Source organism: Triplophysa dalaica, chromosome 7, assembly GCF_015846415.1.
Source record: "Triplophysa dalaica isolate WHDGS20190420 chromosome 7, ASM1584641v1, whole genome shotgun sequence".
NCBI lineage: Eukaryota > Metazoa > Chordata > Actinopteri > Cypriniformes > Nemacheilidae > Triplophysa > Triplophysa dalaica.
The window spans coordinates 24,660,083-24,686,263 of NC_079548.1; the positions used below are offsets into that span (position 1 = coordinate 24,660,083).

Below are 26,181 nucleotides of genomic sequence, written 5' to 3' on the forward strand. Positions count from 1 at the left end.
AACAGGCTTAAAGGTAAACATTATTTAGGTAAAATGTTAATGTACTTCTTTATATGTTTATTATAATCCATTGTGCTCTGGGTTGGCCAGTTTCCTTACATTCTTCTCTTGTCTCTTTTCTTGTCTCTTTATAGATGAAAAAATTGATAAAGAAACCCTCCTGCTGGACATCCACTTCCAAAAGTGCACACCACACTGTTGTTTACAACTCCCAGGAAAAGAATCCTCTTCAGTAAGACTGCTCCGTGGATATTTTAGGTTAAGCAGTGCTGAAACCGAAAGAACTAACACTATTTAAAATGTTTTGTGAGTTTATATGAAGAGGAAAGTTACGGTGTCCCTTTTTCACATCCATAACGCTTGTTTATTTCTTTTTTTATAGAAAACTTGTGCATAGACTTATATTTTAACATATAAATGCGGTTCTATTAACAAGGGTTTAGTAAAATACTTTTTATAGTGTTTTGAAGTGTTAAGTTGTCTAACTATTTATATTTACTTGTGCCACTTTAATAACCTTGTTAAATGTATATGTTAAAATCTAAACTAATGTAATTTATTGAAATTAATTTTCTTTAAATATGTATAAACATACATTTCATCAAAGTGTTTTGTATGCCATTTTATTGTTCATTGAGCATAACATATTGCATGTTTTTATGAATTCCTTTTGTCTTGCATTTTGATCCTTAATAAAACTATTGATTCTTACTGATGCCTCGAGTATTTCTCTGTGATTTTGTTATTATTATTTTTAAACATTTCGGGTTTGTTTTAAACCATCAATGTAATTTTTAAGCAAAAGTTGATTTAAATAAAACAACCCAGCATGTTGGGTCAAAGATTTAACCCAACTGGCTGGGTTAAAATAACCCAACGCTGGGTTTGTCCATATTTGACCCAATGTTGGGTTACCAAAATAACCCAAATTGGGTTGTTTTAACCCAGCCTTTTTTTAGAGTGTAATGTTAGTTCCTGTCATTACAGTTATTCATGTCATTCATGGTGCATTAACTAATGTTAACAGTGACAATGTTTGATTTCATTAATGTACAAGTAAATGCTGAAATTAAAAATTAACTAACATAAAAAATGTTTTCATTAGTTTCGTTCATTGTTAGTTCATTTTAGCAAATGCATTAACCAATTGTGAAACCAACTGAAAGCAATAAACAATTAAGTGATCTTTTAGGTCTACAAATATTTATATGAATCACATTCTAAATATTTCTGGAGCCATACTATTGACAGCTTTACATTTAGTCATTTAGCAGACAGTTTTACCCATAGCGACTTACAAATGAGTTAAACAATAGAAGCAATTGGAACAACAATAGTAGTGCTTTAAAAACCAACAGAAACACCTTATATTGAATGCAATATTTTACCAGAAGGCAATGCAGCTTCTTAAAAACTGGAGTAATGTGCTCCCTGTTTGGTGCTATTAAGACTCCCAGCTGCATTCTGAACCAATTGCAGTTTAGTAATTAGAGATTGGCTTATTCCCAAGGGTATTACAATAGTTCACGCGGGAGGAGATACATGCATGAATCACTACCTCAAGATCAGCAGCAGACAAAAAATATTTCATTTTAGCAATAGTTCTGAACTGAAAAATGCATTCTCACCATTACCATCACTATTCACCATTTGCATGGCTTTTTCTCACAACTCAAGATTCAGATATTATTGTCATTCTGTGTTCCTGTGTCTATTATTTTCTACTGTTAAATGTGACCTTGCGTATACAGGGCTGGATGAATGATATCCACAGCTACGACCCAGAGACGTATCACGCCACACACACTCACTCTGTGTATGTGCGTCTGGAGGGCTCCATCCTGCGACTGTCAAAACCAAATCGCAATATTCCCCGCCGGGCAACTTTTAACGAGCCCAAACCTGATGTCACCTATGTTAGCCAGAAAATCTATGACCTCACTAACAGTAAGGTAGGAAACTTTTTGATGGTAGTGTGTGCTTTTATTATGTTTGTAAACATAGATAGAAATTATGGACACATAAAATAGAATTAATACAGGATTAATTGTAATTCGTATCAACTCCCTAAACCCTTTTAAACACATACTACTTGAAAAAAAAGAGTATAGGCAGGTTTGAAAGATACTTATTAAGGTATACAGTATATAAGTTCTGGTTTTGTGTAACAGATCTACCTGGTGCCTCACGGCTTGGCCAGGAAACGAGTGTGGAATAAGAAGTATCCTATTTGCATTGAGCTGGACGTGCAGGATGACTTCATGGCTAAAGTCCAGGAAGATAAGACTGAGGGGACGGAGGAAAAGACCCCTGCAGTAGGAGACAAGAGTGAGGGGGTGGGCAATGTCGTAGAAGTTAAGAGGGCACACACAGAACCTATTCTCTACCTGTTTGGGAGGACAGGCAGGGACAAGGAGGAGTGGTTCCATCGGATGCTGTTTGCATCCAAACTGAAATCAGAAGCCAGAAAGCCCTTGGGCCTGCCTACAAGTAAGAGTGAAACTTATTCACTTAATTATACTGCAAGTTGTTTCTCAAACAAACAAACAAAATATGTAAATGGAGCACTTATAGATTGTAGTCACATTTACAATGTTGGTATTTTCGTTTGTGTCCAACTAAATTTTGTAACCACCCTAAGTAAAGTGTTTACTATTCATAGTGTTTTACATTTAGATTTTGATACTTTTTATATCAGCATCCATGTTCCCTGAGAATTGAACCCATGGCCTAGTCACCAATGTTATTTTCATGTTTGGTCTTACAAGGCTTGTCAGCAGGTTTGACTCACAGCCGCAGCAGTAGTCAAGGCAGTTTGGATCAAGTGATCCACTCTCATCCCAGACCAAAGGACCTTGGTGCCAGTGTCAAACAAAAAGTTCTGGAATACAACGTCTACATGGCCAAATATGTTAGTCATTCTACAGTAAGCCTTGTCACAAGCCCTGTTCAGAGTGCTGGGAGCAGCCCTGGAACGGTTAAGAAGGTCTGGAACAAAATCTATCAACATATATAAAGTTTTAGGTGGATACAGTTGACAGAGGGACCAATGTTAGTGTCTGTTTCTGCATAAGTGCATGCGTGTGCTTTGACAAGATGATGAAAGATCAGAAAGAATGAGAAATGAATGCTTATCAAACATAAAGCATTGTTGTATAAAGCTTTCCTCTAGTTTAGTGGTAAGAACATTGCGTTAGGTTGTGGGTTCGGTCCCAGGGGATTGCAGATACCTAAGTATAAATGAATAGGATAATGCAATGTAAGTCAATTTGGATAAAACCGTCTGCCAAATGCATAAATGTAAATGTAAATGTTGTGTCGAGTATAATATCAAATATAGTAATTACGGAAACACTTTATAATAACTGCACGCTATGAATCATTAGTTAAGCATCAGTACATAGCAGACGCGATTTCTTTAAGACTGCAAGGGAAGCTCAGCTTCCCCTATAATTGTCAAAAAATGAATGGTCAAATATATGTACTATTATGTTAACGTTTTATTGACTAAAAATGCGTTAAACACGTTCATCTCGAACGAAAACAATTTCGTTCAGAATCAGCTACTTAGGTCGGCTGACTCGATTTCCTTCTCATTCATTCCCGTAGCGTACAGTGCATTACTCTGTTGAAGCCGAGCGTCCATTGACTTCAATGGGGCTGCTTTAAACAGTTTTTTTCAGTGCTTAGAAACAAGACGGTCATTGGATAATGCTGCGATTATGTCCCGCCCACGGACGCTCAGCGTCTTTGGGATGAATGGAGGAGTGGGCTGGCCCGGACTCCGAGCGTCTGTGTGATGATTGGAGGGTCTGTCATCTCTTTTTAATCCACTTTTATGTCCTAAAACGCTCATTTTTTGGGGTCGACAGCTTATAAAAACGTATTTCTTGTTTTTTTTTAGCTTGTTTGCTATACACATTGTCACATATCAGCTTTTAGACCTTTTCTTTATAAATCATAAATGACAAGGAGGCGGCAGCTTCTCGCAATGCAAAGAGACGGTTGGTGTGGGTGTAGGCGTGGTCTTCAGATTATGCCGCGTATCACTCTGTGTCTCCATTTTTAACTCAGTCCCATCGCGGATTTTGCATGTGTAGTCGAAAGACAAACTGCTGCAACCTTCATCGTATATTTCACACAATTTCACACCACATTCATTGTTTCAGTTTAACATAATTCCCACATTTCCTCCCGTTGAGTTATATATATATATATATATATATATATTAGATTGTTTGTTCATTAATTCATATAGTCTGAACTAGCCAGCTAGCAAACGGCACACGATGGCAGACAGTGCTAATATTGTCGACCTGATTTTGGCAAAGCCATTAGAAAGTCTTCCTTACGAGGAGAAACTTAGAATTAAACAGCAGGGCAGATCAACACCTAAGATTGATTTAGTGCAAAAGATAGGGAAAAGTAACAGGTCTTTTCAGCTCTCCTGGTATGACAAAGTTAGCTGGCCGACTGGAAGTGCTGTGAAAAAGAAAATGTACTGCTGGCCATGTCTCTTGACATGGGTTACAGAGCATTTTCTTGAAAAGGGCAGAATTTACATATAAATAAATGGACAATTTTTATGATTTAGGCCGAAATGAGCTTCCCCTCTTTAAAAGATCAGCAGCCGGCACTGGTACATAGTTAATTAATAATTTATGAAGCATTGGCCCCACATTAATAGACATTAGTAAGCAGTTTATAAATACAGCTATAAATGCTTTGTTCTTGATTTATAAGCTTGTATAAAATATGCTTAAAAATCGAATTTTCATACTTTATTAAGGATGAATTCATCCATCCATCCATCCATTTTCTACCGCTTATCCGGGGGCGGGTCGCGGGGGCAGCAGTCTAAGCAGGGATGCCCAGACTTCCCTCTCCCTAGCCACTTCCTCCAGCTCTTCCGGGGGGACACCGAAGCGTTCCCAGGCCAGCCGGGAGACATAGTCCCTCCAGCGTGTCCTAGGTCTTCCCCGGGGTCTTCTCCCGGTGGGACATGCCCGGAACACCTTACCGGGAAGGCGTCCAGGGGGCATCCGGAAAAGATGCCCGAGCCACCTCAGCTGGCCCCTCTCGATGTGGAGGAGCAGCGGATCTACTTTGAGCTCCTCCCGAGTGACCGAGCTTCTCACCCTATCTCTAAGGGATCGCCCGGCCACCCTGCGGAGAAAGCTCATTTCGGCCGCCTGTATCCGGGATCTTGTCCTTTCGGTCATGACCCACAGCTCATGACCATAGGTGAGAGTAGGAACGTAGATTGACCGGTAAATCGAGAGCTTCGCTTTGCGGCTCAGCTCCTTCTTCACCACGACAGACCGGTACAGCGACTGCATTACTGCAGAAGCTGCACCGATCCGTCTGTCAATCTCCCGCTCCATCCTTCCCTCACTCGTGAACAAGACCCCCAGATACTTGAACTCCTCCACTTGAGGCAGGAACTCTCCACCTACCTGAAGTGAGCAAGCCACCCTTTTCCGGCTGAGAACCATGGCCTCAGATTTGGAGGTGCTGATTCTCATCCCAGCCGCTTCACACTCGGCTGCAAACCGTCCCAGTGCATGCTGAAGGTCCTGGTCTGATGGGGCCAGCACGATGACATCATCCGCAAAGAGCAGAGATGCAATCGTGTGGTCACCAAACCCGACGCCCTCCGGCCCCTGGCTGCGCCTAGAAATTCTGTCCATAAAAATTATGAACAGAACCGGCGACAAAGGGCAGCCCTGCCGGAGTCCAACATGCACAGGAAACAAGTCTGACTTACTGCCGGCAATGCGAACCAAGCTCCTGCTCCGGTCGTACAGGGACCGGATGGCCCTTAGCAAAGGGTCCCGAATCCCATACTCCCGGAGCACCCTCCACAAGATGCTGCGAGGGACACAGTCGAATGCCTTCTCCAAATCCACAAAACACATGTGGATTGGTTGGGCAAATTCCCATGAACCCTCCAGCACCCTGAAGAGGGATGAATTCATCATTTCTAAATTAAGGATTACATTACTTACAAACCAGTTAGTTAGGAGTTGTCAGTGGTTCATGAGATCATTTAGAAAGTGTTAGTAAATGATTAATAAACTCTTTGAATGCACATTTATACATCTTATTATTCTGACATATAGTAACAGTTACTTAATTTGTTAATAAATGCTTTTTTAACACACATTCCTGCTTTAATTCATGATTAATTAAGGTAGTTATAAAACATTTACTAGTTGTCAGTTAACTATTTTTTTGAGCTCATCTAAAGTGAGGACTATGTATGCCTTGTAAATCATTTACAAATGAGAGTTAAAGGCTCAGTTCTTCTAAACAGAAATCGGGAAAAAAAACACAGAGGGATACAGAACATAGAAATATTTATTTCAAGATGCAAAAGAAATTAAACTGTACAACTGTACATATTAATGAATATAAAACGATTTAATATAAAATAAAAAATGAACCTCTGCAATATTAAAATTGTACAACTGAACATATAAATTAACATTAAATGAATTGATATAAAATGAAAAATAAACTTATGAAAATGTTTTAATTCCTGCACACCTCCAGAAAAAATATAACTGTGAAGTGATATGCAACTCTCATTTGTAAATGCTTTACAAGGCATACATAGTCCTCACTTTAGATGAGCTCACAAAAAACTGTTCTCTAACAACTAGTAAATGTTTTATAACTACCTTAATTAATCATGAATTACAGCAGGAATGTGTGTTAAAAAAGCATTCATTAACCAATTAAGTAACTGTTACTATATGTCAGAATAATAAGATGTATAAATGTGCATTCGAAGAGTTTATTAATCATTTACTAACACTTTCTAAATGATCTCATGAACCACTGACAACTCCTAACTAACTGGTTTGTAAGTAATGTAATCCTTAATTTAGAAATGATGAATTCATCCTTAATAAAGTATGAAAATTTGATTATTAAGCCTATTTTATACATGCTTAGAAATCAAGAACAAAGCATTTATAGCTGTATTTATAAACTGCTTACTAAAGTCTATTAATGTGGGGCCAATGCTTCATAAATGATTAATTAACTATGTACTGATGCTTAACAAATGATTCATAGCGTGCAGTTATTATAAAGTGTTACCGTAATTACTTATAGTGAACTACATGAATGTTTTAATTATTATTTTAGTTAGCCAATTAAAATGTGGTACAATAAATCTCGACAAGCACATAGGCTGTCTCTGAATGGCTATTGTCAAACAGCTTAGAACAGTTTAACAGTATGTTATTTTAGCTGTGTACCCAAATGTATTCAAGTTACAGTTATATAATGGATATTGACCTAAGGGGCATACTCTCATCTTTATTATGAGTGTACTTACATGTAGATTAACTGAAGGGTTTAGGAATTACAGCCTTTAATATGTCACTCCCCCCTTTTTCATGGCATCAAAAGTAATTGAACAGTCTAATCAAAAGTTGTCTTATTCACAGGTATGTTTTTTTTTACTTTAAACAGACTTATTTTGCACAAAACAAATTCATCATTTAAATGGACACTTCACACAAAAATAATGGTTCCAAACCTTCTTTTATTATGTGGAAAATGCACAAAACTTCTGTCATATGAAGAAGAAATATAGCGGATTGACTGATTCCCGCATGGCTATGTATGTTAAGGTTTTTTCATAATTTATTAGAAGTAAATGTTCGCTTCAATGAATGGTGTACACACCTGAAATTCTGAACGCACAATGTGCTTCTTCTTTTGTAATGGTTGAGATTCTTCCATGTGTAGTGTGAAACAAATGTGTCGCTTTTATGTGCTACATTTATAATTCTTTTGTTGTGCTTTTTTGTCCTTTTTGAAGTTACGCCTAAGAAACTATTTGTCTTTTAGTTTCCAGCCAGTCATGGCCAGGAGTCCGAGTCAGAAGCCTGGGTCAATGCTCTCTTGGGCCGCATCTTTTGGGACTTTCTTGGAGAGAAATACTGGGCAGACATGGTGTCCAAAAAGATTCAGAAGAAGCTGAGTAAGATTAGGGTGAGCATAGTGTGGTCAGGTCGGACATTGTAACCAAATATTTATTGCGAAAGTGTAACTTGTGTACTTTTGTCACTTTACAGCTCCCGTACTTTATGAATGAGCTAACCCTCACCGAGTTGGACATGGGCATATCTATTCCCAAAATCCTCAGATCCTCCAAACCATCAATAGATTACAGAGGTAAGACCTGATCTACACCCTGGGCCTACCTGTATTCTGTATGGTGACACTGTGGAGATATTCTATGGTGAAGAAGAATATCAGCCATCAGCCCTGCCTCCCCACGGTGGTCCCTCTGATACTGGGCCCTCCAAGGATGGCCCGTCAGAGATGCGGACCCTCGCAGGAGGAGGCCTCTACCCTGTTGGGTAACTGCCTCAGAGCGGCCCTGACAGGAGAGCTGTGGGGATGGAGAGTACACTCTCTCTCCGGGCTTCCCCCCAGTGATATTGCTGCCTTCCGCAATGACGTGACGTTATCCCTGGAAAACTGAACCAGACAGCCGTTGCGCTCTCTCGTCAGTGAATGCCTCGGAGAGTGGGGACTGCATCCCCTGTCAGTATTTCATATGTTACCTCCCGTACGGCAGGATGTGGTCTCCGTAACACACTCTCCATGAGGAGAGCAGTGTTTTTCCCAGTGTGACGGCTCCGGATGGCGCCTCACTTACAAGGCGAACGCCCTGTCCGTGATGACTGTCAGTACTGGCTTCTCAGTATGTCCACTACTATCCACTGGAAGGTTACATCTCGCTGCACCGCTCACTCGTGACTCGCCAAGCTAGTCAATGTCGCTCAGCTTGAGGTCGTAATACGGCTCAGCGCCGTGGCCTGTTAAGATAAGTCCCCAGTCTGTCTCTCAACACAACGTCGAGAGACCGACTGAAGGGGAACGTCTCGGTTACGTCTGTAACCTTCGTTCCCTGACGCTTCATGCCACAACGCTTTGCTGATCCGCTGCAAGGAGCACCTCTCAGGTCCCTCAGCACAAAGGGTGATGAATGACCGCCGCCATCTTCCTTTTATACCTGTATGTACGGGGCGGAGACTGGCGTGGGCGGGCCATTGGCCAATCCCCATTGGCCTTTTAGTTTTATCTCGGAGATGATAGGTTCTCAGAATCAAACCCCAGTCTGTCTATCAACACAACGTCTCGTTCCCCCAAGCAGGGAACGAAGGTTACAGACGTAACCGAGACGTTTACATTCCTAAAATAATGAATTTTCTTCCATTGCACCCTAATTTTATTTCCGTTGGTTACTTAACTTTTAGCCAGGGTTTGGTAAAAAAAATGTTCTGCTCTAGATTAGTTACACATTTGCATGAGTATTTTTTTTATAAATAATTGTTGCATATCTGTTCCCATGATTTACTCTGCATTATATGAGATTCTGGTGCACGGCTCTTGATATGTCAGAGAAGTTTTCTTCTGGAACTGCTAACCCAATATGACTTTGTACTATTGCTGAATTTGAAGACTCAAAAATGAAAATCATTCCCTCACCCTTATGCTATCTCAAATGTGACACTGGATCACAAAACCAGTCTTAAGTAGCATGGGAACATTTTGAGTAAAAGACAAAAATACATTGTATGGGGCAAAATTATAGATTTTTCTTTTATGCCAAAATTCATTACGATATTAAGCAACGATCTCGTTCCCTCGATCAGGGAAATGAGGTTACAGATGTAACCGAGACGTTCCCTTTTTGTCAGTCTCTCGACGTTGTGTCGAGCAGACAGATGGAGTTCATATGGAAAACGCCACAACGCTATATCGTGTCTGTAGTGGAGTAGGCGGGGCGAGGCCGTGATTCGAATCACGTAGGAGATCGGGAGCATATAAGAGAACGAGCGACCGGACTGTCGAAGAGAGAGGACCGGGCCCGAACATTTTTGTATTTATTGTTTTGTTCGCCGGCAGTCGGCCGTGACGGGCCAAAACAAAACAAAAATACAAATACAAACATCTTCGGGCCCGGTCCTCTCTCTTCGACAGTAGAGAGAGCCCCACAAGGGTAAGGCCGACCTGGGTATAATGCAGGATCTCCGTGCCGCCGCTGACAGCGCTCTACCGGCGACTAAGGAAGTCCGCTTTCTTGATGCACTCATCTCGCAGAGTGGGTTGTTGGTAAACACCGTCGAGGACTGCGCTCAGCAGTTTTTGACGGTGAAGCAGGAAGTGGCAATTAATCACATTTTTCTCACCGCGACTCGGCCGCCTAAAGGCCTCCGAGATCTCACGTGACGTCTGCTTTCCTGCAACCCAGGACCCCTTCGACATCGATTCCGGTTCCTGTGCCCCCACAGGCGGCACCCCGGAAGCAGAGGTCGTGGGGGAAAACCTCCAGCCCGTCAGCAAACTTCTCACGTGAAGGGACTCTGACGGGAAGACTCCAGGGAGAACAACATCGGGCCCGAACCTTCACAGACACGGCTCTGATCGGTCGGTACGAGACGACTCCTGCCTCATCACCAAGGCCGGGCCCTTTTCAGGGCCTGGCGCCCACTTACTCAAAGAGTTTTTCCGTTCTCCCCGGGTGTACTTGCAGCCGATCGCACACTCCACTGGACTGTGCTCGTCGAACCGACCTCACACCCTGGCGAGGTGTGAGGTCGTACATATACGACAGCTGTCACCACTCTCAAACCGACAGTGCGTACCTTCGTCCCGCCAGGCAGGTAAAAAGGCGGAGCCAACCTTCCCTCCGGGGACCCCCCGCGACAGATGGTTAGCTTCGCCAGCCGACGAACCACCCCCCGTGGGAATGATAAAGCAGACTGCCCCCTTGGTCACCCTGTACAGTCCCTGGGAGCTCGAGAGCTGCCAACACTGTCTCGCTGGCTAATGCGGGCGGTCCGTCTTGGTTGCTCGATCCAGTTCGCCAGAGACTCTCCCAAGTTTCAGGGCATCATCTCTCCCTCTGTCAGAGGCAGGGACGCCTCCGTACTTCGGGTAGAGGTCACCACCCTTCTGGCGAAACAGGCATTGAGTGGTCCCTCAAACCAAGATGTTCAGTGGGTCACGACCCGCACTTCATCATTCCCAAGAAAGACGGCGGGTTGCGCCCCACCGGTCTGCGTACCTTGAACAAGCACACTCGTGGGATCTGTTGTGTACACAAAGGGACCTGGTGCTCCGGCATCTAGATCGATTGGGATTTCAGGTCAACAGAGAAAAGAGCAAACTCTCCCCAGTGCAGAGCATCGTCTTTCTCGGTATGGAACTAAACTCTGTCGGCACAGCTGTCCGCAGCACGCGCCCAGTCAGTGTTGGAACTGGAGGCTCCTGGGACACATGGCATTCTCCGCGGGGGTAATACCCTTCGGGTTAATGCACATGAGACCGCTTCAACACTGGCTACAGAGTTGAGTTCCTAGGACAGCGTGGCACACCGACAGCAGGCGCATGGTGATGTCGCCCTGCTGCCGACGCACCCTAACCCCTTGGTCTTCCGTGTAATTCCTCCGGGCAGGGTTCCCCTCGGGCAGATTACGAGGCACGTTGCACGACAGGTGCCTCGCTGCAGGGGTGGGGTGCAGTGTGCAACGGGCACGCAGTAGCGGGGAACTGGATGGGCCCCCGTCTGCGCTGGCATGCAATTGCCTAGAGTTGTGGGCTGTGCGGCTCCGGCCTCTAGTGCAGGGCAAGCACGTGTTGGTGCTCCAGGACAGCATGACAGCCGTACCGTACATCGCCAGGGTGGCGTACGCTCACGGCAGCTAACACAACTTGCCCGACGCCTCCTCCTGTGGAGTTAGCAGGTGATCCGCTCCCTGCGGGCCACACACATCCCAGGCAAACTGAACCAGACAGCCGCCGCGCTCTCTCGTCAATTTAGGCCTTGCGGAGAGTGGCGACTCCATCCCCGGTCCAGCTCATTTGGGTGCTGTTCGGACAGGCACAGATAGACCTCTTTGCCTCCCGCGACACCACCCATTGTCTGCTTTGGCACTCCCTGACTGAGGCCCCCCTCGGCACGGATGCCCTGGCGCTCAGCATGTGGGCGGAAGCACACTTTCACCCCCAGGAGCCTCCTTGCACAGACACTGTGCAAGGTCAGGGAAGAGGAGCACCAAGTGTTATTGGTTACACCGCACTGGTTTAACCACACTTGGCTTCAGAGTTGATGCTCTGGACAGCGACTCCCCCTGAACCATTCCCCTGACAGAGGACCTGCTCTCTCAGGGGAAGGACACGTTCTGGTATCCCAGGTCAGACCACTGGAACTCCCATGTCTGGTCTCTAGACGGGATGAGAAGATCCTGAGATGGCTGCTCCCCCTATACAGCTGAGAACATCACCCAGGCTAGGACCCCATCTACTAGGCGGTTACACGGCTCTAGACGGTGCCTCTTCTCGTCCTGGTGTCTTTCTCAACGAGAAAGACCCACTGAGGTGCTTGACCAGGATTGTGTTCCCCTTCTCACGAAACTGGAGACTAACATCTCCCCTCCACACTGGAAGTGTATGTAGTCGCTATTGCCACTCATCACGAATCAGTTGATGGAAAGTTTCTAGGGCAACACGACCTGGTCACCAGGTTCCTAACAGGCGCGAGAGGGCGGAATCGGCCTCATCTCCGCTCCATTCCCTCTTGAGAGCCCCTCGGAGGTTCCGATCTTCCTCACCTGAGTAAGACTTTTCTTCTTACCCAAACACATGGCTAAGAAAATTGGTACCTCACCAACCTTCCTTCTTACCCAGACACTGGTTAAGAACAGGCATTCCATCCATCACTAAGCAAGCACCCCCTGGGGGTTGGCTGGGCAGAGCAGCCTTCCCCCTTAGGCCGGGATACCATGTGACCTATCACAGATAGTTCTAACCGGCCTGGTGCTATCAGACTCAGTAACACCCCCCCCCCCCCCGTGGGCTGTTCCGTCTCCTATACCCTCATGACAATGGTTCCCACACATGGTAACCCATGAGCTTCCCCAGGTGGACCTCCACCTCGCGGTTAACTACCCAGTCCGCAGGTTCCATGCGTTCTCCTCCAAGGACGAGACCATTTATATATCTCCACCATATTCCTCCCCACGGGGAGGAGGTGGCCTCTGCAGCGCTTCTCCGATTAAGAATTGCGCTCACCCGGTGTAAACCCGAGCCGGACGGCCTCTCGCCAGTAGAGAGCTAAGGCCCTGTCCGTGAAAGGTTACCGGTCAGGGCTGTACCCATCTTTCTCCAAGAAAACTCTGGGACCACCCGACCACCACACTGGAAGGTTACAGTTTCACGAAGCTTCGAGCTGACACGCCCAGGCTTGTTTCCGTCGCTTCGCTGAGATTGTGACGCGATACAGCGTTGTGGCGTTTTCCATAGGCACCCCCATCTGTCGTTCTCGACACAACGTTGATAGACCGACAGAAAGGGAACGTCTTGGTTACGTATGTAACCTCAGTTCCCTGATGGAGGGAGCGAGACGTTGTGTCCCTTATGCCACAAACACGTATCGTCTTCTGCTGCAGTCGTGAGAGGCTCTCAGGCTCTTCAGAACAAGAGGTAAATGAATGCTGCACGCCGGCTTCCTTTTATACGGGATATCCGGGGGCGGAGCCCGGCATGCAAATTTCATTCGCCAAATTTCATTGGCCTTTTCCACAGTAGTCAGAGTTGATTGGTTCTCAAGGGCGAACCCCATCTGTCGTTCTCGACACAACGTCTCGTTCCCTCCATCAGGGAACTGAGGTTACATACGTTACCAAGACGTTTTTAACAAAATAAGCCACATCTTTGTATGGACATATAATGCAGAAAAATGTCCTGGAGACAAAATACTACACATCTTAATAGCAGAGCCGCTAAAAAAAGAGTTGGGATCTTGTTGCCGCGTGATCACGTGATTCATGGACCTCTCAATAGGTCTAACTGTCAGTCTACAATCAGCGGTTTTTGCAGCAATTTGCCCTAAATACCAAGACATTATATGCAGTGATTATTATGTTGATCACATTTATAGTAACATTTTGTCTGATGAGAGACAGTATTAATCAGTGTTTGTTTTAAATTAAATAATAACATAAAGGTTAAATTATGTTAAAACATTTACATAAAATTGCACAAGTATTTTAACAGATTGATTGCAAGTAAATACACTACAAAGAAAATTGAACCAATTGAAGTCAGTTGGACATTTTATTAAATCATTTATACTGGGAGAGGGTGGATAATTTTTTTTATTTTATGAGCAGTCGTTATAAAAAAATTTAACCACAGAAACAAAAGCCACCTTTAAACTATTTTTTTGTTCAAAAACATTCCATTCTTCAAACGACATCTATGGGAGTGTCTCAACTCTGATTTTCAATGACTCTGCCAGTGAAAATTGATTTTCGTCTCTTACGATCTGCATGATATTAAGAAAGGCCAAACTAACAAGAGCATTAACACTGTGGCTGCTGATGTGGTTTGATTTGTACTGGCTGTTACTTCATCAAAATGAACAATTTACTAGTTTAATGCTCCAAGTACCAGGTATTAAAGCGCTTTTGCTATCTTGCTCTGTCATGGTATTCGGTTGAGGAAACATCATTAAGGCAGAATTATTGTTGCCATAACTCCACTTACCTTTCTATTACATGTTATTAACCATTATTTCTCATATCGTGTTGATATTTCGAACATCAAAATATTGTAAATGGCCCTGCGACAGTAACTCTAACATTATTTGTCATGAGGACTAATTGATACTTATGGATTGATACTTACATTATAATTATGTAAATTACCCAGCGTCTTGTTAACCATCATAACTTATATCATGTAAATAATATGCACATTGGAAATTAATAGGAATGGTAATCCTGCAGTTGAACAATTGTCTGCATTTTGTTGAAAATCCAACATAGCATTTATTTCAGTTCATGTCCATTAATGTACATGCTATTTGTAAGGTATTCGACACAAGTTGGATAGAATCCATATGCAGGGGTTTATTGAAGTGTAAACGTAACACAATCCAGTAGGTAGTTCCGTAGTTGTATTCCAGGCAGTAAATCCGTAACAGTAGGTCAATCGAAATAAGCAACCAAGACAATAGGGGTAATCTAATAAACGTAAATCCAGTAACAAGAACAATGGTCATAACAGGTAATCCAAATGGTATAAACGCTCGGTAAGGCAGATAGTGTATAACTGGCAATACTTCGCATGGTATGTTAGGCATGGTTTGCTTAAGTATGGTTGATACAGGAAGTAAGGGTGTGGCATGAAGATCCATCCTAGAACTCAGGGGATGGCTCCCTCTGATGGGTGGCTCTTTGACTAGCAGCTCTAGTCTTTACAGTATTGAGGAAAATTGCATTATTACTTTATTACATTATTATTTTAATACCCTGTATTCTACATAATTTCACATTTATTTCTCTTTATTATAGTAACCATTGCTTAAATGTATCTAAAGCTCCATTGCAAACTTGCATTGTATGTCACTGTACGTTGTGCAATAGAAAGTATACGATGAAGAAGATAATCCACAATACACATTTATTCCAAATATATTCAAGGAGAAAACAAAGGAGTATCCACACACACCGGGTAAAAAAAAACAATAACCGGCAATGAACTGAACTAAACGGGGATTACATAAAACAAGGCTAATGAGGGAGTGACAGGTGATGAAGATGAGTCTAAGGCAAAAGAACTAGACAGGGGGAGGAAGGTGGAGACCCAGAGACCAACCAGGATCGCAGGGTGAAGCCAAGGATAGAGACAGACGGAGAGCCAAGGTGAAGCTAAGGTTCCAGAGGTTCAAGGCGGAGCCGATGGCTCAGGGATCCGAACGACCGTGGCGATCCGGAGTGACAAAGGATGAAGGTGGAGCCAAAGGGAAGTAGGACCCTGACAGAGCCAAAGAGTTTGGAGTGACCAGTCAAAGTCGGAGGAGTGGAGTCCCAAGGTGATGGACGGTCGACTACTGACCAAGGCAGAGCCGGACAGACAAGGGAGCCCTGGTGGAGCTGCTGGGATGGCTACGGTGGAAGCCAGGGAATGAGGAGCCAAGGTAGAGCCGATGTGTCGAAGGTCCGAGGTTGATTCCGGGTCTCCAGGGCTGTAGGCAGAGACAGGGGATCCACCAACCCCGAGGTAGCTGGCTGCTGAAGATCCCGAAGCTCATCCGACCCACCATCTTTGAAATGTTGAGGGAGAGTTGAGGTGACATCAGGTGCCAGTGGACCCAGGGCCAATGAAGGAGAGCTGGATGGGACTAGTGGGAAAGGGAGAAGCCAGAATTCCTTCTCATTCACACAATCTAAACAGTAAGAGGTCACCTCAGCAGCGTGAGTGTGGGTGATGATACTCCAAACATGGGACAAAACATGTGGAAGTTATGAACCAATGAGCCCCTTGTAGTGACTGGATCATTGAGAGAAAAGCCTCACTCCCTATTGTCCTGGACCGAGAGTGTGATAACCATTTGGTTTCTCTGTAGGATATTTACGACTCATAGGCTTCAAAGCAGTGGTGATAAGTTTCTGTGTCATTTCTAAATTAACATCTGAGGCTAACCAGAGAAACTTCTCTGACAAATAGGAACTTATGTGATTTAAACTATCCTTTTCTGTAAATCTATCTAAATGTCTAGGTTGTGTGTTGGCGCTCGTGCCATTTTAAATAGTCTATAACTGTTAGATATACAAGTTTTGATTTAGGGTTCATTTGATGTATTCATACGTTAGGATGATTCACAGCCTTGCCTTGCATGTTTCATATTTTACTACTCTGCTTTGAATTCCCTATATGATGAGCTATGTTATAAAAACATAGGATGCATCATACTATGTCCATAACTAAGTTTAGGTATTAACTGCAAACTGACCATCCTGTCAGAGCTATGCAAATGAGGCGCCATGAGAAACAAAGGAACTTTCTCTGGCAATCTTATCACTTTCATGGCATTCGCCCGCAGACCATCTGGGGGCAGGGCATGTATGCATTTAAAACACCATCACCGATCAACTTCGGAATATAGCTTTTTGGAATTAGGAATTGGAAGGGAAAGGACACGGAGAACACTCCAACAGACACCCCCGCTTGGGGCTCCCCTCTGGGGAGTCCGATTAGGCCATGGAACTTTGGACTCAGAACCCAAACTCAGCGTTTCAACAGGACTGCATTCTGAAAACAAAAAAATAGGTTCCCATCCATGCGCATACAGATATTGGTCCAACATCGAGATTGCAAGTATCCGATTATATATTAGAATAGCTGCTTAAGAGTGTGCCTCTTTGTTATTAATGATTTTATTGGTTTTTATTGGTTTTCAGACATGTTTTACCTGCCTCTCGGCCACTCTCTCATTCTCCCTCTCCCTCTCTCTCTGCACGTCCTAACGCGTTTGTGTTTCATGTATTTGTGTGTTGTCATTATGTTTACCATGTAGAGTAGAGTTTAATAAAAACCATAAAGGCATTTGTGATGGGTTCTCTGTGTTCACGCTCAAAACTGGTCACTTAAACTGTGTTTCGATCTATGCTACCTCTCCTCTTACTTCTGTTTGGTAAAGTCACGTTACTTATGGTCATGAGACAAAGTTAGTGTCAAAATCATCAATGCATTTGCTGTACGAATACATATAGGATTTTTATCACTATACTGCTAATCAGAATTGTAAAATATGTATGTGTAATGACGATTATTATACGTATTTTCCTTTGAGCTAAACTGAAATTGACGTTTTAAATAACTCATTTCATGTATGTGATCTTGATAGATCTGGTGGAGAATCTTATTTGGTGAGTTAAACTCATCCTTATTTTAACATGCAGCTAAAATCGTTACACCCTCCACCACCAGATTCCGCAGTGTCCACAATAATATCAAACTGTGAAGCCATTGATCATTGGTCTCGCTAGAAATGTTTTATTAATATTAAATATGTTTTAGAACACAAGTTCTGCCGTTTATTTTAAGAGGAAGTATAATGCACTACACACTTAAGACACTTAAGCCTTAAGGTTGTGGGCCCAAATTGACTGGTACTTGAAGCTGTTCATTATTCTATCTGTTGGGTCTCGGGTCTAGTGCTTGTGGTGTTTTTTCTCTGTCCTTTGTTATTGCTTGCCATGTGTCTGAGTTCCTTGTTTACCCCGTCCTCTTGTTACCTTGTTAGTGTCCTTGTTACAATGTTCTTTGATTCACCTGGTTTTCTGATTTTCCCGTTCTTTTCTCCAGCTGTTCCTCGTTATCTCTCCGTGGGTTTTCCCCTATATACCCAGTGTTTCTTGTGTCCTGTGTCAGTCCGTTTTGGTTCTTACCGAAGGTTGTCTTGTCTTGTCTTGCCTTGTCTTGCCTTGTCTTGCCTTGTCTTGCCTTGCCTTGCCCTGCCCTGTCCGATCTGCATGTCAGTAACCCGTTTGTCTCGTCTAGGCTCCTGAGCTGTCTGACCGCACCAAGTGCCTACCTCTGTCTTGCTCATGGTCAAAACTCCAGGAATCCCGGATGTCATCTCTAAACTCAAGGGAACTCACTTCAACCTCCTAGGGAGTCGATCTAAACTTCAAGGACTTTGTGAGAGCCACTGAGGGTCACTATCTCTCTGCTCAAGGGACATCACTACAGTTGGAGGATCCTGGCCCTCGTCGGCGGATTAACGTCTGTTTGTCTGCCTACAGCGGGTGGATTTTCCTTGGCCCTCGTGGGCGGAATTACGTTCATTTTACCTGCCATCAGCAGGAGGTTTTTCGTTGGCCCTCGTTGGGCGGATTTATCTCTTCGTTTCTTCGTGGATTACCTTGACTGAACTCCCTTGCTGATTCTCACATCTGAGAGAATTCCCCTGTTTTTCACGGCCGAGCACTCGAGCCCTTGTGATATGCTATGTTCCCGTTTCCTCAGATTCCTTATTTCTTGTCATATCTACTGTTGTGTATTCCTTACCGGGGATCTAAATAAAGCTTCAGCTAACCTGCACTTGACTCGTGAGTCATTCCTAACAGAACTGACTGACCAAAGTGGAGTCAGCAGGATCTGATCCCGTTCGCTCGGCTCTAGCTCAGCAGGGGGCGTTGTTAGGACAACAGGCTTCCCGATTACATGCTACCGCCCAGGAGATAGGAGCTCTGAACAATCGTATGGCTGAACCCACGTCACTCCTTGGAGAGCTTCAGGCTGATCCTGCCGGCTGAATCCCTGACCCAGAGCCCCATGCTAACAACCCACCTATCTATAATGGTGATCCCTTGTCTTGTCGAGCCTTCTTGTCACAGTGCGCCCTGGTCTTTGCCTTACAGCCTCGCCGTTATACCTCGGAAGCCACTAAGGTGGCATATGTAATCACGCTTCTCTCCGGTTCCACTCTGCCGCGAGGAGATGATTAACATATTTGCTCGAACAGCTCAGGGGGATGAAGCATGCATCTTGACTGGTTCCTGCCTCCTCTCTCTCTGTTCCTTGTTCTCCGCAGGTGCAGCCCGCAGACCTTAAAGGCGTCCCAGTGGAGTACCATGATCTCGGCACGGTCTTCAGCAAGTCCCGGGCCACCTCTCTTCCTCCACATCGCCCCTACGACTGCGCCATCAACCTCCTTCCTGGCACTTTTTCGCCCAAGGCGCGGCTCTTTTCACTTTCTGGACCAGAGAGAGAGGCCATGAACACTTATATTCAGGAATCCCTCCGGGCTGGTCTCATACGGCACTTATCTTCCCCTGCGGGTGCGGGGTTCTTCTTCGTTCAGAAGATGGACGGCTCCCTGCAGCCTTGTATTGATTACCGAGGTCTGAATGACATTACTGTTAAGAATAGGTATCCCCTACCTCTCATGTCTTCTGCCTTTGAACTTTTGCAGGGAGCCCAGGTCTTTACTAAATTGGACCTCCGCAATGCCTACCACCTTGTCCGCATTCGAGAGGGCGATGAGTGTAAGACAGCGTTCAACACTCCTACGGGGCATTATGAGTATCTGGTTCTCCCATTTGGTTTGACCAATGCTCCCGCTGTCTTCCAGGACCTTGTTAATAGCGTCTTGGGTGACATGATTAATCAGTTTTTTTTGTGTACTTGGATGATATTCTTATATTCTCCCCATCTCTCCAGGTGCACACCCAACATGTTAGACGGGTTCTGCAATGGTTGCTTGAGAACCAGTTATTTGTCAAGGCGGAAAAGTGCGAATTCCACTCTGAGTCGGTTGCGTTCCTTGGTAAAATCATCTCATCTGGCGGGATAAAGGCGGACTCCGCTAAAACCAGTGCTGTTGCTGATTGATCCACACCCGACTGTGGCAAGGCGCTCCAACGGTTCCTGGGATCCATGGGATATTGGTAACCGAGAGTTGTTACCGGTCAGGCTGGCATTGGGAGAGTGGCGCCATTGGTTGGAGGGAGCCGCGCATCCCTTGGTCTGGACGGATCACAAGAACCTGGAGTACATCCGTTCAGCCAAGAGGTTAAGTTCTCGCCAGGCCCGCTGGACACTCTTTTTTGGTCGTTTCGACTTCACCCTCTCGTACCGGCCTGGTTCCAAGAATCTTAAACCAGATGCTCTCTCATGCCAGTTCGAGGCCCCAAAAAGAGAGCCTTGGGCAGAAACCATCCTCCCTAAGGGAAGGGTGGTTGGGGCAATCTCTTGGGGAATCGAACGGTGAGTGGTTAAGGGGGAACGAGGGGTGCAAGCACCAACTGAGTGTCCGGCGAACAGGCTGTTTGTGCCGGCTGAGTTGCGCTCCCAAGTCCTTCGCTGGAGTCACTCCTCCAAGTTGGTCTGTCATCCAGGTAATCAGGGAACGTTGGCTGCCATTCGTCAACGCTTCTGGTGGCCGTCACTGGTCGCCGATGTCAGACAGTTTGTGTTGGCCTGCCCGATATGCGCTCAAAGCAAGTCCCTTCATCGCGCTCCTGCTGGTCTGCTCCGTCTGTTGCCCATTCCCTCCCGCCCCTGGTCCCATGTCGCCCTCGATTTCGTCACTGGGCTTCCTTCCTCCAATGGTAACACTGTGGTTCTCACGGTGGTGGATCGCTTCTCCAAGACGGTTCTTTCGTCCCATTACCCAAACTGCCTTGCGCCCGAGAGACAGCCCAACTGATGGTGGGCCACGTCTTTCGCCTCCATGGTTTGCCGGTGGACATGGTTTCTGATAGGGGTCCTCAATTTTGGTCCCTGGACCGGTGACGATCAGCTGTCCATCTTGCGGATCTGGGCAGAACCCCCCTGACCTTCTCCCAAGTGCAGCGACAGCGTTGGACGAAGACCAGAGCAGACGGAACCGCAGCATCGGGTTCCTGTGACGGAAATAGAGGGCGATTATAACTTAAAGTAGCATTCAAAAGGGGACATACCTTAGGCTGCCGACGGAAGGGAGTTGTGGGCGTACTCAATCCATGAGAGTTGAGAGCACCAGGAACTCGGGAAAGAGGATGTCAGACAGCAGAGCATTCTACCAAGATCCTGGTTGGCCCGCTCGCACTGCCCATTGCTCTGGGGGTGGAAACCGGAAGACAGACTCGCAGAGGCCACTGGGGGGGATACTCGGGTCTCGGGTCTAGTGCTTGTGGTGTTTTTTCTCTGTCCTTTGTTATTGCTTGCCATGTGTCTGAGTTCCTTGTTTACCCCGCCCTCTTGTTACCTTGTTACTATGTTCTTTGATTCACCTGGTTTTCTGATTTTCCCGCTCTTTTCTCCAGCTGTTCCTCGTTATCTCTACGTGGGTTTTCCCTTATATACCCAGTTTTTCTTGTGTCCTGTGTCAGTCCGTTTTGGTTCTTACCGAAGGTTGTCTTGTCTTGCCCTGTCCTGCCTTGTCCGATCTGCATGTCAGTAACCCGTTTGTCTCGTCTAGGCTGCTGAGTTGTGTGACCGCACCAAGTGCCTACCTCTGTCTTGCTCACTGTCAAAACTCCAGGAATCCTGGATGTCATCTCTTAACTCAAGGGAACTCACTTCAACATCCTAGGGAGTCGATCTAAACTTCAGAGACTTCGTGAGAGCCACTTAGGGTGACTATCTCTCTGCTCAAGGGACATCACTACAGTTGGAAGATCCTGGCCCTCGTCGGCAGATTTACGTTTGTTTTTCTGCCCACAGCAGGTTGATTTTACTTGGCCCTCGTGGGCGGAATTACGTTCGTTTTACCTGCCATCAGCAGGAGGTTTTTCGTTGGGCGGATTTATCTCCGTTTTTTTGTGGATTACCTTGACTGAACTCCCTTGCTGATTCTCACATCTGAGAGAATTCCCCTGTTTTTCATGGCCGAGCGCTCGAGCCCTTGTGACATTGCTAAGTTCCCGTTTCATACATTCATAATTTAAGGATAAATTAGTGACTTGAATTGATGGCGGGTGTATAACTTCATAATTAACTTAAGTTTGAATGTGATTGGTTGATTTCAAACACTGTAATCATATTTTTTTTCATACACATTATTATGCAATAATACACATCATTTGTATTATTAATATAGATGTTTTTTATTATTTTAAGGGATGAGCAGCATCATTTGTTTTAATTTTACTGTGATATGGACAATTTTCTTGTTTTTGTTGTACAATTAAGACTTCAATGAGATGACTGACCTTGGTTAATGGCACAAAGACTATTCTAGGGGAGGTAGAGGTAAAATGGCAGAGCTGAGAATGGGAAGCGGTGACCTGACAAGAGCTAAGAGGATAGAGCTGGATAAAGGACGCGACAACTTTGTTTTTCCTACAACATTTCAAATGCTATTAGATTGTTAATGATAATCTTAAATCCTTAATTTTTATATTTTTATTAAGCCTTGTTGTGCAAGCACTGTTGAGCTTGTGCAGAGGCAGCAGCTTTTGCCAGAGGGGTTTTTTTCACGATGGGAGTTTTGGGTTCCTCACCACCTGTTTTGCACTATCTGCCTGGCCGGGGGGGCTGCTTTAGAATTTATACTTGTATTAAATGTGTCTCATGTACAGCTGCTTTGTAACAACGAAAATTGTAAAAAGCGCTATATAAATAAAGTTGAGTTGAGTTGAGTTGAGAGTTGAGGTAGAGGTTGTCTCTGGATACGAAAGAAATCAGTGCAGATTTCATGGTTTCTGTTAAAAAGAAGGCCATTTTATTTAGTGTATTTCTTTTTTTCTTCCACTTCTCTGTGTTCTAGAACACACCGCTATTTTATAATTCTGAGCGCCGAAAATTAACATTTTTTTTTTCTGCAGAGCATGATATCAGACTAAGGAGAGCAACGTGCAAAAATTCTGTGTTATTTTTGGCAAAGCGTGTTTGATGTTTACCATCAGTACACAGTGGGTGTTTCTTTTATATTAAACACGTACAATAGTTTTGTCAGTGTGGTGTCATTTGCCTGTCAAATTAATGCTTAGCTGTAACAAATTTTAACAAAAGTTCAGAAATCTATGAGAATGCACTTTATTTTCACGCAATTCATTTCATGTGTACTCTGAATTTATTGGAAGGGAGACAATGAAGCAGATACACCGTTAACTTTCTTCTATTGCTTCTGCATCCTGAATGGATGTTTTTGTCCGCACACAGGTTAAAATTGCAATAAGCGAGTCCTTCAAGGAGTCTGCGCGGCCGAGGACGTGCGCAGCTTAGAGAGAACATTGGTTGTAAAATTTCTGTACCCATGCTACATTTTAAACAAAAGGTTGCCTATGAGTAAACAGTAATTTTTGGACGCCTTGCAGTTCCGCCGAGGACCCCCTTGGGGTCATGCCCTAAATTATTCTTATTTTTATTCACTTTAATATATATTGTCACGGATACAAGAGATGGACCCAAGAGCAGACGGATACTTGAAAAGTTTATTAGCTAAAGACTAGACACTACAACTGAGGAAGTCCAGCGGCAGGGCTAAGGCAGTTCGCAGGTTCACAGGGCTGAGACAGATCGGTGTCAGGCAGTAGTCTTCCTAGGCGCAGATGGTATCCTTGGGGAAGAGACAGCTTGATTACCGGGCAGGCAGAAGTAAGACCAGTGAGACAATAACAGGGCAGACGGCGGGCGAACTCCACAAACATTCTGCAGGTCAAATCGACTGCGGGGCTTGTCGGAGAGAATGAGAACTCCGAAGTGTGAAACAGAAAGGTTCTTTGGATGTTAAAGGTTCTTTATAGAACCATTTAGACAAAAAGATTATATGACATCAAGAAGCACCGTTATTTTTAAAAGTGTAACTTTTCTATACCAGCATGTGGCGGTCAGCATTCAAATATAAGCAGCACCATTGTTTACACCAGCCACTTTTTTTAGTTGTTGATAAGCTTTTTTTTTAAACGTACATTTTGCAAGCTTTTAAACGTGTATAACTTTGTTTCGTAAACCGTTCACAGTTAGGAGAGTCACAGATTATTCAATTCAAGTTTATTTATATAGCGCTTTTCACAATGTGCATTGTTCCAAAGCAGCTTTACAGGGGCAAACAGGAAAAACAGAAAAGGTAAAACATAGCACAGTGCATGGTGTTTATAGAACAAGCAAGATCATTCTAATAAATAATATCTCATTAAAGAGTAGGTAGCATGAGACCATGAAAATGACATTTATGCAGTCTGTTATGTTGCCGTGTTCGAAAGTAAGCTGTCTGCCAAGTTGTAAGTCCGAAGGTGAATAAATAACAAAGTTATTTGCTTGTAAAAATGGGAGTCGACTCTGAATCACACAAACGAGACGTGAACTAGTACACCCGCATATCTACGTCCCTATACATAGTCCCCACCTAGGTTTTGCTGAGACTGACACGAAAATCGTTAGTGATACGTGTGTATTATGTCTAGAGCCTGTGTTCTACGGTGTGAAACTAAGTCCATCTTATTTCAACTACCAAAGGAAGAACGTCTGAGGGAAAAATGGTTACACTTCATTTTTCGAACGATACCAAAGGAGTATAACCCCAGGGTTTAACTGTGCGCGTGTCATTTCACCGAAGATTGCTTTAATAATATTGGCGCGTTCACTGCAGGGTATGTGAAACGACTATCCTTGAAAGAGCGGCCAATACCAACTCTATTTGGAGCTGTTTGCTCCACCGAATCACAACCTGTAAGTGTGACTATTCATTTTTGTCTTAACTTCAAGAAATATTTTCGTACCTTATGTCTGTGTTTAGCTTATGCATATAACGCTAACAGTAGCATGTACCATTATTTCTGGGGTGTTACAGTTTGTTTATCTGGCTATTAACTTTGCTTCCCTTCTGTCGGTCTCTCGATGTTTTGTCGAGAACGACAGATGGGGTTGACCCTTGAGAACCAATCAACTCTGACTCCTGTAGAAAAGGGCGTTGAGAGAGCTCCACGAGGGGAAGGCCGACCCGGGACTAATGTAGGATCTCCGTGCCACATTTTTAGATCGTTTGGGATTTGAGACACAGATTATTCAATTCAAGTTTACTTATATAGCGCTTTTCACAATGTGCATTGTTCCAAAGCAGCTTTACAGGGGCAAACAGGAAAAACAGAAAAGGATTGAGACCAGACATGGGTGTTCCAGAGGTCTGATCTGGGATGCCAGAACGTGTCCTTCCCCTGAGAAGGCAGGTCCTCTGTCAGGGCAATGGTTCAGGGGGAGTTGCTGTCCAGAGTATCAAGTGGCTGGCGCACTGGCTCGTGGATGCCGTTAGACGGCATTCCGATCTCAGAATCTCCCATGCCCACTGAGGGCATACTCCACACGGGGTATAGCCTCCTGGGCACTGGCCAGACGTGCCTCTCTAGCAGACATCTGTAGAGCTGCAGGTTGGGCTACGCCCAAACACCTTCGCAAGGGTTAACAACCTTTGCGTAAACCCGGTGTCAGCCCACGTCCTGCGTGGTGACATGTAGGTCTGGCATCCGGGGGGGCATATGCCTGCGAAAGCACCTTCTCACCCTCCAAGAGGTTGGGTCAGTGTGCTATCTACCTTTCTTCTTACCCAAACACATGGCTAAGAAACTGGTACCTCACCAACCTTCCTTCTTACCCAGACACTGGTTAAGAACAGGCATTCCATCCATCACTAAAGCAAGCACCCCCTGGGGGTTGGCTGGGCAGAGCAGTGGAAGCTAATTCCATGTTTTCTAATAATGTTGCCAAGGGGCAGCATGTATATGGAGAAAAGCAAGGGTCCTAAAACCGATCCCTGAGGTAATCCATAATTTACCTTACTTGATTTGACGATTTCCCATTTAAATGGACATATTGATATCTGTCTGGTGAGATATGTCTGGAGATCTGGTGAGATGGTGGTCTAGTGGGTTAAAC

At 44.5% G+C, this 26,181-nt stretch overlaps 1 protein-coding gene across 3 annotated transcripts in view; it reads left to right on the forward strand.

The window, feature by feature from the left end:
• tex2 (testis expressed 2) overlaps positions 1-26,181 on the forward strand; it is a 79,123-nt gene that overhangs the window by 34,006 nt on the left and 18,936 nt on the right. For all 3 annotated transcript variants that reach the window (XR_008907151.1, XM_056752659.1, XM_056752660.1), the window contains exons 3-7: positions 1,752-1,952; positions 2,172-2,490; positions 2,769-2,986; positions 7,867-8,010; positions 8,094-8,193. Coding sequence is in view for 2 of the 3 variants with exons in the window: in XM_056752659.1 (XP_056608637.1) it covers positions 1,752-1,952; positions 2,172-2,490; positions 2,769-2,986; positions 7,867-8,010; positions 8,094-8,193 (982 nt within the window). In the remaining variant the exon portion in view is untranslated. The remainder of the gene's footprint in view (positions 1-1,751; positions 1,953-2,171; positions 2,491-2,768; positions 2,987-7,866; positions 8,011-8,093; positions 8,194-26,181) is intronic.